Source organism: Oryx dammah, unplaced genomic scaffold, assembly GCF_014754425.2.
Source record: "Oryx dammah isolate SB20612 unplaced genomic scaffold, SCBI_Odam_1.1 HiC_scaffold_28, whole genome shotgun sequence".
Lineage (NCBI taxonomy): Eukaryota > Metazoa > Chordata > Mammalia > Artiodactyla > Bovidae > Oryx > Oryx dammah.
Genome location: NW_024070212.1, coordinates 110,326,208 through 110,346,277, shown reverse-complemented (window position 1 = coordinate 110,346,277; position 20,070 = coordinate 110,326,208). Strand labels below are relative to the sequence as shown.

Below are 20,070 nucleotides of genomic sequence, written 5' to 3'. Positions count from 1 at the left end.
TTCAGGGAGAGCACGTATTCCTAAGTAAGCATAAAATTACCACATTAAAAAGCATCCTGAAAAAAGATTTAGAGACTTAGATAAACCAAATGAAATCCTTTCTCATTTTCACAGTTAAGGGCAGGTGCTTTCCATTAAACCACACTGCCCCAGAAAAAGAATGACTTTTCCTAATCAACTGAACAGGTGTGGGGAATTTTTATGTTAAATGTTTTATGTGGTAACAAGACTGAGTGTGACAACATAAATATGACTCCTCTCTTTTTTATTGGTTTAGGTTTTCTACTTTATTCTTAAGAATTCCTGCAAAATCCTTGTTTCCTTGGGTCCCTGTGTGCTCAACAGGGTTCTTACCAGGGCTGTGGGGCCGCCACCTTTCTCCATCCCTTCTCGATCCAGCTAGTCGCCAGCCTCCATCTTCATCTTCTCCATTCTGTTCCTCTCTGAAAATACGCCAATTTTCACTCTCTGATCGTATAAATTCATGCTTTCTTCCCACTGACACTGGTCCACCTTCCTCAAAATTTGGTCTCCCTGTAAAGAAATTGAGTAACCGTAAGCCTCAGCCAGCAAGGATTTTGAAAATAGACTTAACTGCTCAAATCAAGCTTTTCTGCAAATATGTCCCTCTCAATGTTCAGGCAGTAGAAATAAAATATATGTGGATATATATTATTAGACACATTTCTTAAAGCTGAATGTTCAAAGACTGAGCAATTATTTTTCCAAACACAACTAATATGTGCTTTTTTTTAAGTCATGCAGTGAAAAGTAAATCAACCGTCCCCTACACAAGATTCCCCAGAGTAAAACTACCATCAACAGCTTCTTTTAAAGCCTTTCAAAAATTGACCATGGCTATACTTACGCATAGCATACCCTGGTGGCTCAGAGGTTAAAGCGTCTGCCTGCAATGTGGGAGACCCAGGTTCAATCCCTGGGTTGGGAAGATCCCCTGGAGAAATGGCAACCCACTCCAGTATTCTTGCCTGGAGAATCCCATGGAGGGAGGAGCCTGGTAGGCTACAGTCCACAGGGTCGCAAAGAGTCGGACACGACTGAGCTACTTCACTTCACTTCATAGTTACGCATGTATATACAGATTCTTCATTCACATTCCCACGCTACCCTCAGATTATTACATGGACTGCTTTGTACCCTTCCTATTTTCACCTGGCAATCCTTCCTTACCAGTATATCCTTTTTTTCCCTAAGTTGTACAATACTTTTAACTATCTGATTTAGTAAATCAACGTATTTAATATCAACTTCTATCAGTGATTCTGTCAACCTCTCTTTTATTCCAAACAGATTCTAAACTCAGAAATAGGAAGTATAAGCTACAACTTGTCATTTATTCTGGCACCCAGGGCATTATAGGCATACAACAAATTGCTTTTGAACAAAATTCAAAGCTAAGTTATGTCTAACTGGATACAACTCAAGAGTTACATTAACAGTAAAAGAGAGACTGTTATACCTAGAAAACTAAATTGGTACTTTCAAAAGACAAAAGAAACCTAAACCATACAAATTTGTTAGTCACTGTAACTATACCACATGTGCTAACATATGTAATTCATAACAAACTACAGAATATTTCACATTAAAGTATGTGGTTGAAAATCTAAAACATACACTGGAATCCTCACTTTATAAAAGTTACATATTCTTTCAGCGATAATCTCAATTCTTTTCAATAAACCGTATTAAAGTGAAAAAAATTGTATACTTGAAAATGAGGAAATTCTGCTCATCCTCTTATATTCCATTTCACATGTATTAAAGAGTCCTTATCCTGTTTACCCAAACAGTTATTAGGTTGTTATCAAGTACTGGGTTGGCCAAAAAGTTTGTTTGGGTTGTTCTATTACATGATAAAATATCTTGGAATGGGAGGGGTACAATTATTTGCTGGGAAAAATCTTATTACTGGCCAAAAAGTTCATTTGGGTTGTTCTATTACACAATAAAATATCTTGGAATGGGGAAGTACAATTATTTGCTGGGCAAAATCTTATTACTATAGGCAGCCTCCAAGACAATTTTTCAACAATCCCTGTCTTCTGATCTTTGTGTAATTACCTCATCTTAAGTGTGGGCCGGACTTACTGACTTGCTCCTAACAAACAGAATCCAGTAGACCTGATTGAGATGTCACTTCTGATACTGAGCTAAGAACTTCCATCCTGGATGCTCTCTCTGAGGGAATCCAGCAGTCCTGCTGTGAGGCAGCCATGTGAGAAGCCCACGCTAAGGCTTGCCAACAGCCTCGTGGGTGGGCGTGGAAGTGGATCCAACCCCAGTCGAGCCCTGAAATGACTGAAGCTGCACAGAAGACCCAGGCCAGACCTAAGCTAAGAGACGGAGCCAAGCTGCTTCTTCCTGGCCCACAGAGACTGAGAAAATAAATGCTTGCTGTTTTCAGCCACGAAGTTGTGGAGTAACTTGTTACACGGCCATAGTTAACAAAAACACTCAGTTAACCAATTTAATCTTCGTAACAATCCTCAGTATTAGAAATTATTTTTCCAATTTTACAGCTGAGAATATTGAGGATCAAAAAGATAACCTATGGGAACTGTCCAAAATCACATACCACTGTTTAAATGACATAACTACAATTTTCACGTTAATCTTCTGACTCATTTAACAAATATTTATTGCACACCAAGTACCAAGTTTTATGAGTTCAACTATAGGTACATTCCACATCTTCCCTTGGGTTAGAAAGGTTAGATGTTCCAAGCTCTCCTGCTAAGAATAAGAAGGGACGAGACATTTTACAAAGCCCACATCTCCCACATCTATTATATGACCTGATGAAAAATACAGCTATACACACAGAAGAAAAATTTAAAACAAAGAAATCCCTAATGTGTATAAACTGGTAAGCAATAGGAAATAACTTTTAACCTATGTAATCTTTCAGTCTCAAGTAATACGTGCCAGGCACACTGGGAATACAAATACCTGATGGACGAGCTGATCAAAACACTCATTTCCATCTACTTTTACACTAAAGCTCTGAGAAGTAATGAAGGCAGCAAAATAAGTGCTGCACCCCTCTACCTCGCAAAGAACACCCACTAATGACTATGCCAAAGCCTTTGACTGTGTGGATTACAATAAACTGTGGAAAATTCTGAAAGAGATGGGAATACCAGACCACCTGACCTGCCTCTTGAGAAACCTGTACACAGGTCAGGAACAACAGTTAAAACTGGACGTGGAACAAAAGACTGTTTCCAAATAGGAAAAATACTACGTTAAGGCTGTATATTGTCACCCAGCTTATTTAATTTATATGCAGAGTACATCATGAGAAATGCTGGGCTGGAGGAAGCATAAGCTGGAATCAAGATTGCCAGGAGAAATATCAATAACCTCAGATATGCAGATGACACCACCCTTATGGCAGAAAGTGAAGAAGAACTAAAGAGCCTCTTGATGAAAGTGAAGAGGAGAGTGAAAAGAGTTGGCTTAAAGCTCAACATTCAGAAAACTAAGATCATGGCATCTGCTCCCATCACTTCATGGCAAATAGATGGGGAAACAGTGGAAACAGTGGTTGACTTTATTTTTCTGGGCTCCAAGATCACTGCAGATGGTGACTTCAGCCATGAAATTAAAAGACGCTTACTCCTTGGAAGGAAAGTTATGACCAACCTAGACAGCATATTAAAAAGCAGAGACATTACTTTGGCAACAAAGGTCCATCTAGTCAAGGCTATGGTTTTTCCAATGGTCATGTATGGATGTGAGAGTTGGACTATAAAGAAAGCTGAGCACAGAAGAATTAATGCTTTTGAACTGTGGTGTTGGAGAAGACTCTTGAGAGTCCCTTGGACTGCAAGGAGATCCAACCAGTCCATCCTAAAGGAGATCAGTCCTGGGTGTTCACTGGAAAGACTGATGTTGAAGCTGAAACTGCAATATTTTGGCCACTTGATGTGAAGAGCTGACTCATTTGAAAAGACCCTGATGCTGGGAAAGACTGAGGGCAGGAGGAGAAGGGGATGATGGAGAATGAGATAGTTGGATGGCATCACTGACTCAATGGACATGGGTTTGGGTGGAGTTCAGGAGTTGGTGATGGACAGGGAGGCCTGGCATGCTGCGGTTCATGGGGTTGCAAAGAGTCGTACACGACTGAGCGACTGAACTGAACTGACGGCAAAATGCTTAACCGATCAAAAACTGGTCATTAGAATTTTTTCTAACAGACGGTAAGTTGCAAAAAAAATATTAAAGATACTAAAAATAAAAATACCAATTCCTCTATCTTGGAAATAAAACTGTATGCACTTATGGCTAGCTTTCACATAACATTTTTAAAACATAGTTTCAATCAGTATACCCACTATTTCAAAACCTACTTTTCATTTAAACAACAACTATTTCTCTGTGATCATGTATCTTTGTTGTTGTTCAGTTGCTAGGTCATGCCCAACTTAATATGAATGGATATATACTAGGTTTACCGTGCTGCTATTGCAAAACTGCCAGGTAATTCCCCACTGGACACTTACTTCATAACTAATTTATTGAGAACTAGATAACTTAGGAAGAGATATCTGTGTGATACGTGTGTTGCTTTTCTGAACCACTTCTTCTGAAAAAACTTTAAAGAGTAAAATTACTAGGTCAAATGACAGATTTCATACAGTGACATACCTTTTTCTCCTTCTCAAAAAAAGGTGTAGGTAAAACCACCAGATCACTTAAGATGATCAAAGCTAAGTGCTGCTACCTCTTTGAAGCTTTTCTACATTAATGGTTGTAACACAGTATACTAATGTGGCTTAAATATGAGTTTCCAAATCAAAGATTTTTCATATTATCTGCTGTTTTCAGCTGCCTGAATTTACATAAACACTAGCCCATTACAGTGAGGGGGTACCTCATTGTGGTTTTGATTTGAATTTCTCTAATAATTAGAGACATTTAGCATCCTTCCATGTCCTACTGGTCATTTCTATTTCTTCTTTGGAGAATGTCTATTTAGATCACTTAGGTTGTCTAGTTATTGTTGCTGATTGTGTGAGCTGTTTGTGTATTCTGGAAATTAAGTCCTTGTCACACTGTTTGCAAGTATTTTCTCTCATTCTGTACTGCGTCTGGCTTCTTTCACTGAACATTACAGGAAATTCACCCACATCGTTACAGAGAACAGAAGCTTGTTCTTTTGCACTGTGATATGGGATTTCATTGTATGAACAATATATTACAATATATTCAGTTCAGTTCAGTCGCTCTGTTGTGTCCGACTCTTTGCAACCCCATGAATCACAGCACGCCAGGCCTCCCTGTCCATCACCAACTCCCGGAGTTCACTCAAACTCACGTCCATCGAGTCAGTGATGCCATCCAGCCATCTCATCCTCTGTTGGCCCCTTCTCCTCCTGCCCCCAATCCCTCCCAGCATCAGAGTCTTTTCCAATGAGTCAACTCTTCGCATGAGGTGGCCAAAGTACTGGAGTTTCAGCTTCAGCATCATATTATCACAATATATTACTCTACTACTGATTTTGGTTGTTTCTATTTTTTTTGCTATTATAAACTGTGCTGTGACAAACATTCTTGAATATGAAATTTGGTAAGCATATGTTTGCATTTCTGTTGGTCTTCACCTAGGAGTGAAACTGCTGGCCATAAGGTATATTCAACTTAGTGCTAAGTACTACTGAGTACTTTCCCAAAGAAATAGTACTACTTTATCATTTTTTGTTTGTTTGTTTACTCAAACCTCTGGCACATTAAGATGAGAGCTTTCTCCAGGGACAAATATTGATATTAAAAACACAGGATTAAAATAAAGAAGAGACTTAAGACACAACACTTACCCCTCCTGGTCCACTGCCCAGGGATACACATATAAACAAATGAGTTGATAGCTTACACACTGACGAAATTTATTGAAATATCTCATACGATCTTCAGTTACCACAAGGGTTGAATCAAACTTTATCACCTCCATTATTCCTGTGAGGAAAGGGATACCCCTAGGGGGATCTCTCACAGTCACACAGCTGTGCTATGTTGTACTTAGTCACTCAGTCGTATCTGACTCTTTGAGACCCCATGGACTGTAGCCCACCAGGCTCCTCTGTCCATGGGATTCTTCAGGCAAGAATACTAAAGTGGGCTGCCATGACCTCCTCCAGGGGAATCTTCCCAACCCAGGGATGGAACCCAGGTCTCCCCCATTGCAGGTGGATTCGTTATCATCTGAGCTACCAGAGAACCCCATCACCCAGCTGAGTAGTGACTAAAGCAGAAAGAGAACACAGATGTTCAAACTCCTAATGCAGGGTTTACTCACAAATTAAACCCATCAGAAGCAGCCAAAAATGCTGTAAAAACTAAAGCAGAAAGAGGAAGTTCTAAGATCTAAGTGTAAAGTACTCTTAAAAAAAAAAAAGTAGATATGCACAGAAAAGCTTGAGGCTAGAGACTGCCAAGATTCCTAAAGGGAACTAAATTTGTTAATCTTCCAGCAGACAAATGATGTCAAAATGTATACCCCTAAAACAATGTTAAGATCAACTCATATATTAACAATATAACAATTTTACTTGAAATAAGTATCTTGAGGGGAAAAAATGACTTTAAGTACCATCTAATAATATACACATTTCCAAAACTACCCCATATGCAAAGAATTGCTCTAAAACATGAAAATAAATCCTTTACAACCTAAATGATTACAGCAGATTTATATTTTTGTAAATCTGGGTGGGAAGTGGGGGGGTTCCAAAGAGAACGTCAACTCTATAATGAGTTAAATAAATACATATTTGTGTATTACTGATACAATTAAATGATAAAGTTGTTCACGGGCAACTCAAAAGACAGTATCTAGCAAAGTTCCTTTAAGGTCTAAAAATTATAGGGCTCCACAGTGACCAGGGCTAAAATGAATGAGGGACACCCACATGGCCTTTCTCAGCACTTAAGTCTTTCTCCTTCTGTAACATCTGCAATATGACAAAGCTGAGTAACCAAATGTTTCAGCTGACTTTTTAAAAAATCTTAACAGATTAACTTGTAAACAAGATGATTAAAAGTAAACATAATTAAATAACTTAAAAATTGATGCCTGAACCAAATATTCCTAACCAGAGCCAACAAGAGAGCTTGGGGGTAGTGAATCCTTAAACTGGAAGTGCATAGCACACGGGCATGCCTTTTTTTCAGGGGAAAGGGTCTAATGTTTCTGCCAGAGTCTCAAAGGTATCTATGACCCCTAAAAGGTAAAGAAATACAGTGGCATTCAATACGGCAAACGTGACAGTTTTATGAGCAAACTGTACTACCTGTAAAAACTGTGTATTTTATATTCACTCATCTTCAGGATATACAGAAAGTGCTAAAAGTACAATGCACTACATATATAAATACTTTCCCCAATGGCAGTAGACACTTGGTTGGTTCTGCCTTAATGTATTAAGTCTACATAGGACTCTTCTAAAAATAATATAAAATTAAAATGCAATATTGGTTTTAGTCTGGTCTAATTGAGTAGACTTCCTAAGGAGAAAGAGCAGTGAAAGGGCACCTGTGTGCATGTTTGACTTGCAGCCAGAAATGGTGTTTATGGAAAACTTCAGATGGAGCAAAAGGGCACTCAGCCAACAAAATCTACAGCTGTGAGACTTGGAACTTACAAGTGCCCAAACTCCAAAAGCAAAAGTGGAATTATGGGACAGACTTTGAAGCTTGTTTATGTGCAAATGTTTCTAACAAGTAACTCTGTATTCTTCTATTCAGATACAGATTCTTTGATTAACACTAAAAATATTTCCTAATACCAAAAAAACAGTGAAAGGGAATCCCATCCAGGTACTGATATTTTCTTTTCCCCCTCAATTGTAAACAAAGCTCAGGGTAACTAGGATGGAGTAGTTTAAAGTCTACATCCAGATATTTGTAATTTTTCTCCCATCCTAACCCCTGAGGGAAAAGACTGATGCTGGGAGGGATTGGGAGCAGGAGGAATAGGGGACGACAGATGAGATGGCTGGATGGCATCACTGACTTGATGGACGGGAGTCTGAGTGAACTCCGGGAGATGGTGATGGACAGGGAGGCCTGGCGTACTGCAATTCACGGGTTCGCAAAGAGACAGACATGACTGAGCGACTGAAGTGAACTGAACTGAACCCCTGAGGAGGGTCATCATCTGCTCCAGTGGTTAACACGGTCCTGCAAACACAGCAGTTCCCAGTTGGAAGAGAGAGACTGGAGGGGCTGCAGTATATGAGACTCTGAAAAAGACCTCATGTGGTCTGAATATGCCCCACAGTCCTATAACCCTTGAGCTCAGTCATCTGCTAGTATATACCCAGACGCTGCCTGAACTCTCTGGGGAAGATGATCAGCAGTGGGCGTCAATGCAGAACTGGAAAGAGACCAGGCCTCTTCTAAAGAAAGCGAAGTACACTATGGAAAAAGAGCACTGGGGACCATGGCTAAAGTTTTAAACTTGTGAAATGACGCAGGTACACAGGCAAGACATTGCACTCCAACTAAAGATTTTGTTGCTTGCAGGTTCAATGTGGTACAAATATGGATTATATACTGGAATGGTTTAGCCAGAAAGCAAAGCAAACATTTTAGGGATACAGAATCAAATTTATTTAATAAATAATAATGTACCTGATCTTGGTATCTTTCTTAATCATTATAATCTGCAGGGAAAAAAATTCAGTGATAGATACCCAGCACTTACGTTCCTTTATAAAACGTTTTAGTGCCATCTCCAATTTAAATCGTTAGTTCTGTTTCAATAGGAAGGCCCACTTACTTTAGGGTGAAGTTGGTCTAACATCAGTATCAATATTAGTTTCAACTCAGCTAACCTCATTTCAGTGCTATTAAATTCAAACACCAATGAATTTAACTGCTATAAGAGGAGCGCTAAGCCCCTGAGGAAGCACTCCTGAACAGGTCTACGACTTCCATTCAGTTAGCAACTAAGAATCACTGTTTACAGACCACAGCCGACTTTCAAAGTGCAAAATGCAGAAACCAGAATACTTTTTCATTTGAGATGTTTCTTTCTTGACAATCATCTTGTAAATCATTTGTCTCAATATATTACGGAAAGAGGCTTCTAATTTTGGTAAAATCTTTATTATTTTGCTTATTATAACATCTATTCAAGGTACATGGCAGATGCACGTTCTAAGTACCTCTTTCTTTATGAAAGGCAGACTTGCGCTGTATTAGCTCTGGTTTCCTTCTGCCACCCCAAGCAGTTACCTGGCAATTGATAGAAAGCATAATTCCTACCAGAACATACAGAGAAGGTGCATCACATCACAAGTCTCTCCTTGATGCTTTTACCTTCTCTAGTTCTGAAGGTCAAAGTTTCCAGTGCTGTGTCTGAACTTGTGCTGAAATGCTTGGCATTAATAAAACAAAGACAGAATTAATATATTTTTTTAATTGTGGTGGGGGGAAGGAAGAGGAATCTACAAAGGCGGATTTCACCTTCTAAGTAGCATTATATTGGTCTACACTAATAATTTCCCCAGCAGGCTATCCATGACTTCACTTCGAACAATCGCAGCCTTTGTACCTCAGATCCCCTTACATGTGACATTTGATCAAAGTTTTAAAATGAGCAGCTAACGGAGGTGGAGAAAAGTGTTGCTCAGAAAGGCATTATACAAAGCCATCCCACAGCTCATTTGGAGGTTGCTGAATGGTGGATCACAGACATTTCCCAGCTGAACATTATATTTAGACATTAAGTTAAATTTTCTGTATACTGAACACTGTATTTATTGCATGTCATCATACTTTTTCTTAAGTCATGCTTCAATGATCACTGAAGCATGACTTAAGAAACTTTTTCAGTTCTTTTACACCAGTGTGTTTTTAAAGATAAATGCAAGGAACCAACAATTAAATGTATTCTTATTCAAGCTCTCTGTACACAGCCATAAAAAAATAAAAAAGTCTGCCTCCTTACCCCTCCCCAAAAGATTTCAGGTAACGGAATTAACCTATATTACTAGTTCCAGAATTAACGGTAGTCATTCTGATGAGATGGGATATGAAAAGAATACTAATAAAATCAATTCATTAACTTATACCTAAAACTCCTTATCCAAGGAAATGTTCTCCAAAGAAATGGAGGAAAAAAAGATTAGTAAAGGAAACATCTCACACTTCAACATGCTATATAAGGAAAGACGGCTGAAAGGAAATCTTGCAGGGAATTTTATCCCTTTGAACTTTTAAATAAACTCTTAAGTAAGATTATGCAAACTTACTAAAGCCCGGTCCTGATTAGAGGGAAAAAATGCACCCCTTCTCCAAGTCAGTTCTGGAGGCTTTCTCCAGAGTTGTGTTGAGTAAAGAAAGACCTCCTAACAAACCAGCATTCTTTTCCACATGATCAGAGCTAATTGGCCCCCCTGCAGACTAAGTGACCAATCACATCAGCTTCAGCTGAAACCAGCCCCCACGACATTATAAACAGAGGAATGTGAACTGTAAACCCAGTCCAAGAAGAGAACCTACAAACTGAACTTGTAGATTAAAATTACCTTATCAAAAAGACAGACTGAAAGTTTCCTCAAGACCTGCCTCTGTATATAGGCTGATCCAGCAAAAGAACTGGTGAGTACCTGCGATAATATTCAATCCTATTTCTTTCCTTAAGGGAAACAGAGAAAAAAACTGACTGACAAATAGGGACAGAACTAGATATTGCCAATAGTTTTAAAACAAAGACATCACCTATAAGGTCATACATTCCTTATTCTTTTTCCTTAAATTTTAGAAACAAAGTAACAGTCTTATTGAAAGCATTATTGAAAATTTTCTTGTTTTACTAAATGTGTTCTAATTCTGCATTATAATACAGAAATGAGAAAAGAAAAATCCTAGAAAAAATTCAGTGGCTTTCAAAAAAAAAAAATCTTTTTCTTCTGGACAGGATTAAAGAAACCAAAAATGGGCATTAAAAAAAAAAAAAAAGACAAAAAAAATTTGTTTTTATCTTTTTAACCCATAGGAAAAATAATGAATGTCCTAATTTCTTTTTAAGCATGAAATTATTGCTGAAATTATGTACTTTTACAAATAAGAAATTAAAATATAAAAGAATCTCTGAGCTTATATAACAGAATTAGAACTCACACTGTTTGTCCCAATTATGGGAGGGCAAGAGAGATGATTAGGACTCTCTCTACAGTCTTAAAAGTGTTTCCACCAGAAGTGAGCAAATATATGGTAATACTTTAATCATGTAACAACTGTAGTTACTTATATCTAACTATTTAATATGAGCTGCACTACTACATTACAACACAATAAAAGACATAATTTTGAGTGCTACAACCTAATGAGTAGAATGAGTTCATTATTTTGATGACCAATGAAGCAGCCAAAATATCATTTTTATAAAGTACAATTTTTTTCCATCAAATGATTTATATGTGGGCAAATATTTTTTGGCCCACACAGAGAAATACAAGCAAACCATACTGAGCTTCTATTCTACGTTCTACTGGGACCAGTTTACAAGAATTACATAAATACAGACCAAGACAAAAACATTCAAAAACCACTTGTGTGCCTGTAGAGATATAAAAACTACCTTGAAATACAATAGCATAATGTCTGTCCATCAAACACTTTTAAATTTGATGGAAAGAAAATCTACATATATTAGGCAACAATAATTTAATGCTTTAAATGTCACACAAGCAGATGTAAAATCATATAGAAAACAATCATACAAGAAACCTATAAGAGTTGAGGGAAATGGTAGTAAGTTTACAAACATGTAGGATTTTAAAGGGGCATGTTATTTAATTCCCTCTTTTCTTTCTCTCTTTAATATAAGGAAACCTGGCCAAGGGGATTGGCTGGCTTGCCCAAACTGACACAGCTATGTAACCAACAGAGCCAGAACCCCATCAGCCACATTTCCCACCCTGTCTTCGTTATGCTAAACCACACTGACTACAAAGAACGGAATTATTCAGGGTAATCTGTTAAGTGGGGATCAAAATCTTTCTTCTCTCAACTACTTTACTTTCCAACACCATCTAAACAAGATCTAGGATGGTTTTATATATAAAAAGGATAGTGCTCCACTGTTTTGATATTAGCCTCTGTTCACAGGCTTTTCTTCGTATTTAGTTATTCAGTTGCAAGAGGAAAAAAAAATTGAAAAAACCTAGAATAAGAGTGCTACAAAATTTGTAAGGAAGAAGTTACAATCCTGAAAAAAGGCCCAAATTAGAACAATTAATTTTATTAGCTATAGTATGTATACAAAGGCTATCTCTTCAGCTAATGAATTTTATAACTTAATGAAGCAGGCTGAAATCAAGAAGAATCATGGACCTTTCCCCTCACAAATTACTGTGACACAATAAACAATCAATGATTCCGTAAGTGGAACAGCACTAGTGTGCAGGTCCACAATGGGCATTTGCCAAAATAGGCAGAAAGCAAGCAACAATAAAGGTCAAAGTCACGGACAATGCAAAACTACAGAGCGGTTCATCAACTTGGTGCAGGCAGCCAAGTACCACTTATTGCTATATCCTTCAAGTGTCAGAAAGTTAGAATGTCTTTTCTTTCACACAATTACGATGAAAGCAGTAATTTTTAAAATTATTTTCTCATCTGGTAAAATACAAATTTGGCAATGTTTTGTAAGAACTCTTTTCTCCACATTTTAACTCTACTGTTCTGCAGAATCCAAGACTAGACTGTAATAATTCTGATTTTACTAATCTTCAAACCATGCAAGATGTCTTCCTTAACTGAAAATATATTTGTCTATAAATCACAGGTCTTAGCCTAAGCATTTTTGAAGAATACTCAGTAGGGTTCTTGGACAAACTAGTCAAATGGAAGACTGTGTTATTCACAAAGGCTAATAACTAGGTCAAAATGTCTATTTTGAGGCAATATAGCACTGACTCTGGTCTGGTCTACGGACTGAGCAGAAATTCACTACCACTTACTACTTTTATGATCTTAGGAAATGTACTGTGCCTCAGCTTCATTACCTATAAAATGTCATTAATAATGGTACTTATTAGTATAAAAGTTAAGAAACATTGGGCTTCCCAGGTGACTCAGTGGTAAAGAATCGCCTGCCAATGCAGGAGACAGAAGAGACACTGGTTCGATCTCTGGGTCAGGAAGATCCCCTGGAGGAGGAAATGGTAACCCACTCCAGTATTCTTGCCTAAAGAATCCCATTGACAGAGGAGCCTGGTGGGCAACAGTCCATGGGGTCACCAAGTGTCGGACACGACCAAGCACACATGCAGGCATAAGAAACCATTAATACCAATAAAGCAAGAAATACCCCAAGAAGTTACTCTGGTACTCTGTGAAGCTATTGGCTTCACATGAGTCAATACAGGTGAAGTGTTTGGTATGATTCCGGGCACATAATCAACAATCTATATTAGCTAATCCAATTAATTGTTATTGACATAAAAATCATGCATAAAGCTAACAATGATTTAAAATGGATACTTGAGACATTTTTGGGGACAGGAAGAACATCTACTAAAGGTGCTAAAAATTAGGCTGTCAAAGACTGTCTTGTGAATGCAGTATCAATTATCTTGAGAAGACTTTTATCTCACCAAACTCTCTAAATTAGGCAGCTTCATGGAATTTTTAAAAACAAAACAAAACAAAAAGCCAACTGTAAAGTTAGCCAGACTTGGAAAATAATCCATATGCCCTATGAAAATTTTGACCCTCAGTGATCTCACCTGAAAAATGGGATATGAATGTCTATCTTGCTGAGATTCCAAAGAATTAGAGAATGCAATATGAAATATTTATGAATATTTTGTTATTATTATTATAATTTACAAAAGGGTAGAGATCAGGTCTTCTAAAACATCAAAAAATCTAATAAAATGAGTCATTAAATAGTGTGCCAAGAAAAAAAAAAACACTAAATAAAATGATAATGAAAACTTGTTAGGATAATAAATTATAAGACATTAAGGCCCTAAGACTTTTAAAATTTATAATATGAAACTGAAATGACCATCTAACCTAAATAAATTCAACAGTCAACCCAGTGTTCCATCAGCAACTCAAATCTAAAGAAAATATATAAGAGAATGTCTCTAATATCAGCAATAAATATTAAATCAGCCTTAGGACAAAAGGGAAAGTATCTACCCAGCTGCTAAGGTCCAATTCCGACATGGGAAGGCAGTCTCCAAAACCCCAAAGTTCCTAAACAGAGGAGCATCCAGCAAACTCAAGCAATAGCCTAGCTCCACACGCCTCCAGTTACCTTCTTAAATATCGCTGTCATTCAAAAGGGAGGAAGGTGATACGCAACCCTTCCAGGGGCATCTACTTCTGAAGGAAGAAGCCTCAAAAGAGAGAGTCACATATAAACCCCAAGTACTGGAATGAGGCAGAGAAGAAAGGAGCACTCAAGGGAAGCAAAGTCATTATCTCCTGTCCTGTTCCTGGCTGCCTCTGCCTAAGTCCTCTGCACCTCTGTCGTAGGCAAGGATGGTCACATGGAAAGCACATGTTAGATTTCTATGCACCACACAAGAAAACATAAACACAGCTGAAAACTGACTACAGCTAAAAGCTAGTTTTACTAATATGTTTTAAAAACTGCCATTTGATGCCTTAATGATTATTTTAGTTCACTGAACTTGAAGCTTTTTCTACTGGTTCATTTACTTCCAAAATTAATATTACCTTGGAATCTCCACATGGAGTTTTTTATTTTGGGTAGAGAGAAAATTATTTACTATCTAGTCAGAATCTAGAATATTCAAAAGGGTGGCAATCCACCAACCACAGAAGGAAAGCCTCCATGAAAATGGCCACAAAGTAACAAAAACAAATAAAATCTAATTACAAAACTTTCAATAGGCTAATTATAAAGCATACAATAGAACTACAGATCTCTAAAAGCTTAATCTTATCCTAGCACTAAGTTTGGCTTCAAAACATTTTTAGTCAGCTAAATACTACACTTCTGAATGATTTCTATTTTAAAAAGTAACAGATATTTAACATTCCTTTTCATTATTCAGTTATAAGCTATTAATTAATTATGAAAAGTTATTTACACATAATGTTTAGTCAAATCAATACATACTTGAAGCCTGGACTTGTGCAAGAAAAATACAAAAGTGTCAAAAAAGACATGAATGGTAACCCCAGCCCTCAGAAATTTTTTAAAATGCCAAACAATACTTTGAACAGTCCTTGAGGGAATCAGTAAGAGAGATCTCAAGGCAATCCATGATTAGCTATCAAACAAATGACTGAGTAAATGCTCCCTTATGTGAAAACAGAAAGAGCTATCAGACTGGGAAAGCCTGCCTGGTAGTTGAGGAAGCATTCCAAAAAAAAAATTATAAAACTAAGTCTCAAAATTTAAATAATATTAACTATGAAACAGTTTAGAGTTTACTAATGCACTCTCGATTTCAGAGCATTACAGCCTGAGATGGATGGTAGTCACTGCAAAGTTATTGCTCCTCTCCTGACTCAGAGACACCAGAGGATGGTTACCAAGGATGGTCACAGCACGCTTCAAATGGATGGCGCTCACACAGGTCTTGCGTATCTTCGAGACGCCTGGGGAATCCTAATGGACATGCGCTGGCGCTGGATGATGCTGGTCTTCTCCGCCTCTTTTGTCATCCACTGGCTTGTTTTTGCAGTGCTCTGGTATGTTCTAGCTGAGATGAATGGTGACCTGGGACTAGATCATGACGCCCCACCTGAAAACCACACTATCTGCGTCAAGTACATCACCAGTTTCACAGCGGCATTCTCTTTCTCCCTGGAGACACAGCTCACAATTGGTTACGGCACCATGTTCCCCAGTGGCGATTGTCCGAGTGCAATCGCCCTCCTTGCCATACAAATGCTCCTAGGCCTCATGCTAGAGGCTTTTATCACAGGTAATTGTTTTTGTTCTTTAAAAAAGCATAGGTATGTTTTGGAATGGGTATAGTCAGTTATAAGTGATCATATTCCAGAATAATTTATTTGCATTATTGACAAGTAATGCCTGAGACTAGAAAAGAGTCTTGGGTCAAACAATTGGAGAAATTTTTAAAAATTTGACTCTATATTTAAATTTTACCTAACTTAAGAAAAAAGGGATTATAACAGTAACCAAAAACATATGAACAAAAAAATCTAAAAGGAATTTTTCCAAGGAGCTAAATATTTTCTTGAATTAGTGAATAAATATGTTCAATGCATATTATGACAGTCATTTTACCTAACAGAGGAATTTGATTTTTTTTTTTGTTAACCTTTTCTGGGCTAGAATTTTCTCCTGAATTCATCTTTTCAACATTTACTCAATACTAGTGAGCCCAGAGTACCACAGTCAGTACTGCATGATAAAGAACAAGAATACATATCCTTAGCAAGAAGAAAAGAAAAAATACATATATATATTTGGTTTTCTTTTTATGTATTTTACTTTAATGCATTTAAAGCATAATTTTGATAAGAGGTCCACAGACCTCACCAGCCTGCCAACATCTGAGGCATAGTAGTAGTTAAGAAACCCTGATCTAGAGTTGGGGGTGGGGGGTGGGGTGGGGAGGAGATTGCACTTGAAGCATACACTCAAATCACCTGAGAACCAGAGCCTTTTTAAAAGAAAAAAGGCTTTGTACAAATTTCAAAGTTAAAAGTTCTTCAATGGACCACTTGTTCTACTGGTCCCTTCCCTACCCCAAATCATTCTACTATGAATCTAATCTCTATTTCAACTAGAAGTAATCTGGCGGCAACTAAATTGCATTTATTTTCTGTTACCTTTTTTTTTTTAAAGCAGGAGTAGAACATAGGCAATGATCACTCTCTGACCTCGTAACAAACTTAAAGTTTTATATTTCTATGTGACGAATCTTCCTTATCCATTTTGAAATCAGTTTTAAAATAAGAATATATGTACGGTTTTGAAAAACTCTTCAGGCTAATGAGAAATTATCAGTAAGTTGAATTCCTAAATTATTTGGCAGGCACGACACTAAGAAATGTATAACAATTTGCTAGATCCTTGTCATTCAGAAAAGGTAATGACATTTCTAGTGTTCGTTCTAAAAAAAAATTCAATGGTTTCTAATTTAGGTGCCTTTGTGGCGAAGATTGCCCGGCCTAAAAATCGAGCTTTCTCAATTCGTTTTACTGACTTAGCAGTAGTAGCTCACATAGATGGCAAACCTAATCTCATTTTCCAAGTGGCCAACACTCGACCTAGCCCTCTAACCAATGTTCGGGTCTCAGCTGTACTCTATCAGGAACAAGAAAACGGCAAACTCTACCAGACCAGTGTGGACTTTCACCTTGATGCCATCAGTTCTGAGGAGTGTCCATTCTTTATCTTTCCACTCACCTACTACCACTCTATTATACCATCAAGTCCTCTGGCTACTCTGCTTCAGCATGAAAATCCTCCCCACTTTGAATTAGTTGTGTTCCTTTCAGCAATGCAGGAAGGCACTGGAGAAACGTGCCAGAGGAGGACATCCTACCTACCCTCTGAGATCATGTTACATCACTGTTTTGCATCTCTGTTGGCCCGAGGCTCCAAAGGTGAGTATCAAATCAAGATGGAGAATTTTGACAAGACTATTCCTGAATTTCAAACTCCTCTGGTCTCCAAGAGCCCAAACAGGACTGACCTGGATATCCACATCAACGGACAAAGCATTGACAATTTTCAGATCTCTGAAACAGGAATGACAGAGTAAGAAGTATCTATTTCAGCACCCTATTTTCTAATGTATTAAATACACTCAGCCAGTTATGCAGCTATTTTTCCTTCATCGTATCTCATGTTTTCTTTTTCCAATGCTGATTACATCTTTCTGATTACATCATGGTGATCAAGCCTCCACCCATTAAAAAAATGGCTGAGCTAACAATACATGTTGTGGAAATATAACATTATACAAAGTTTCTCTCTGTGGTTATCTGCTGAAATCAATGCACGTGAAGGTAACAGATTATGTATAACAACAGAAATGCTGTTGATGAGTTTGTATGAATGTGGTATGATACCAGTAATGAAGGTAAAAGGGACACACTTTACACAGGTGAACTCTAGGTAAATCAGTCATACATTTTTCATTTTCATCTGCCAGTTGGAGCAACAGTCTAGTTTCAAACCTAGCTCCCTGGGTAGAATGATGATTTCATAATATTTAGTGAACATCCTTTTAAAACTGCTACTTTTTTCAAGACAACAAAGATCATACTTTTGGTTCCTTATAAAACCAAACTGGGGTAAGTATTACCCCCTTAATTTTTAACAGCTAAGAACAAATATTCACAAGAAAACAGCAAAAAATAGATTTAACCATAACTGTAAAATCATTTGGGCACGACACTCAAACACACTCACATATTCATATATTTATGGCAGAAAGTGATCAGAGCAAGTAAAATAAGCACTAGCCTGATGGAAACTGCAAGGTGGTATTAGGCAGAGAGATGCAAAATTTTATCCACTTTAAAGCTATTGTGCACATTAATCAAACAGTGATTTAAAAATTACAACTATTCACCTGAATGACTTCCGACCAAAATAACAACTTTACCTTTCTACTTAGGATCCATTCAATGGTATAAAAACCTCATAGATGCAAACATATTTATGTTTTTGTAGATAAAAAGGTTTACATATAATTTAACTCAGGGAAAAAACCTCCACTAGAAAAAGCAAAAAATAATTAGGCAATGAAGCATTTTCAAACCCAAATTCCTGTTTCAAACTTCAAATAGTTTTTTCTATAAACACAAAATGAGTGTTTATTCACCAGTAGGAGGTTGGACTAGATGAACTCTATTATTTCTTTCCAAATCTAATACTCCATGAAAATTATGCTTTCTCTGCTATTTTAATTTTACATGTACAAGGATGAACCCTTTCCCTTACCTCTGGTTTAACTTAAGACTATCTTTGTATACTTATCATTTCCATTAAAAAAAAAACAAATTGTCCTCAACCAAAACAAGACCCAAAAATGACACCCTATCAGATTTCAAACAGATTTGTTGCTGCTCTTCTGAAATCTCCCTTATCCAGTCCTGTGCGGGCAAAGGGAAAGATGAACCCTCACCACTGGTGATGACCACACAGGAATCATTTCTTGAAATAAATACTAGACAGTAAAGGCAAGCAGTTGTGAAAAGCAGGGCACATCAGCAAGTCACGTTTTCCTATTCTTTGACTGAAAGGAGAAAAAAATAAAGAACTCTGAAGTGGTCTAAGACTGATAATAGCAAGGTATATCAAGGACACAGAAACTTAATTATTGAGAACTTTTGCGGTTTAAAAACCTTAGGCATTCTTAAATACTAGCTAGAACAACAGTTTATTTTCCAACCCAAGACTGCTGTAACACAGATAAGACAGCAGGAATTCTTATTTCTATAATAAAGTAACAAAATTCACCTAACCTGTGAAAATAAAGTAGTATTGAAGATTTACAAGTTATGTTTTCTCCTAAGAGCCTCACATCACTTACACAGGTCACACAAAGAGGATGCCCAAAGTGGCATAACTAGGAAGTAGACGGGCCTGTCTGGGCTCTCAGTCTCAATACAGATGCAGGACCTTCTCCATTCAAGCCAAAGGAATCTCCTACCATACTATTTATACATAAACTTTGCATCTGAAAATTAGATATGACTTTCCCTAGACACATACGCACTAGCCCCCCCCAAAACTCTGTTGGTATACTAAGGCTATTTAATGACAGCTAAAAAATGCAATCAAATACTTTTGTCTAGGAGACTGAAAGCTTCTGAGAGAATGATTCTTGCACTTCAAAGAATCACATCTTCTGTGTTAAGGGGATTAAGTTTTCTGCAAAGGCCCCATTATCCTTTCAGGTGAATGGAGTGCAAACTGAAAGAGGGGAAATTTACTAGAAAGTGGGACCAGCAGCTCTAACTCTTGGCTCTATTGCTCACTTACCTGAGCCACCTGGGAAATTAGTGACAGTATCTCGGATACATGATCCAGGAGACCACAATATCTCGGATACATGA

The 20,070-nt window shown here is 37.5% G+C and overlaps 2 protein-coding genes across 4 annotated transcripts in view; one reads left to right on the top strand and one right to left on the bottom strand.

Annotated features, from left to right (window-relative positions):
* The window catches only part of GIGYF2 (GRB10 interacting GYF protein 2), a 133,079-nt gene that overhangs the window by 54,985 nt on the left and 58,024 nt on the right, over nucleotides 1-20,070 (bottom strand). For all 3 annotated transcript variants that reach the window (XM_040231776.1, XM_040231775.1, XM_040231777.1), the window contains one exon: nucleotides 355-534. In XM_040231776.1, the coding sequence (XP_040087710.1) occupies nucleotides 355-534 (180 nt within the window). The remainder of the gene's footprint in view (nucleotides 1-354; nucleotides 535-20,070) is intronic.
* KCNJ13 (potassium inwardly rectifying channel subfamily J member 13) lies at nucleotides 15,483-17,939 on the top strand. Its single transcript, XM_040231778.1, has 2 exons — nucleotides 15,483-15,953; nucleotides 17,143-17,939. Exons 1-2 carry the CDS (start codon nucleotides 15,494-15,496, stop codon nucleotides 17,763-17,765), a joined length of 1,083 nt encoding a protein of 360 aa, XP_040087712.1. The 5' UTR covers nucleotides 15,483-15,493; the 3' UTR covers nucleotides 17,766-17,939.

Excerpts from the sequence above, each read along its gene's own strand:
- KCNJ13 (XM_040231778.1), top strand. The coding sequence starts at position 15,494 with ATGGATGGTAGTCACTGCAAAGTTATTGCTCCTCTCCTGACTCAGAGA. Across the intron at positions 15,954-17,142 it reads GCTAGAGGCTTTTATCACAG|GTGCCTTTGTGGCGAAGATT; the intron begins GTAATTGTTTTT and ends TTTCTAATTTAG.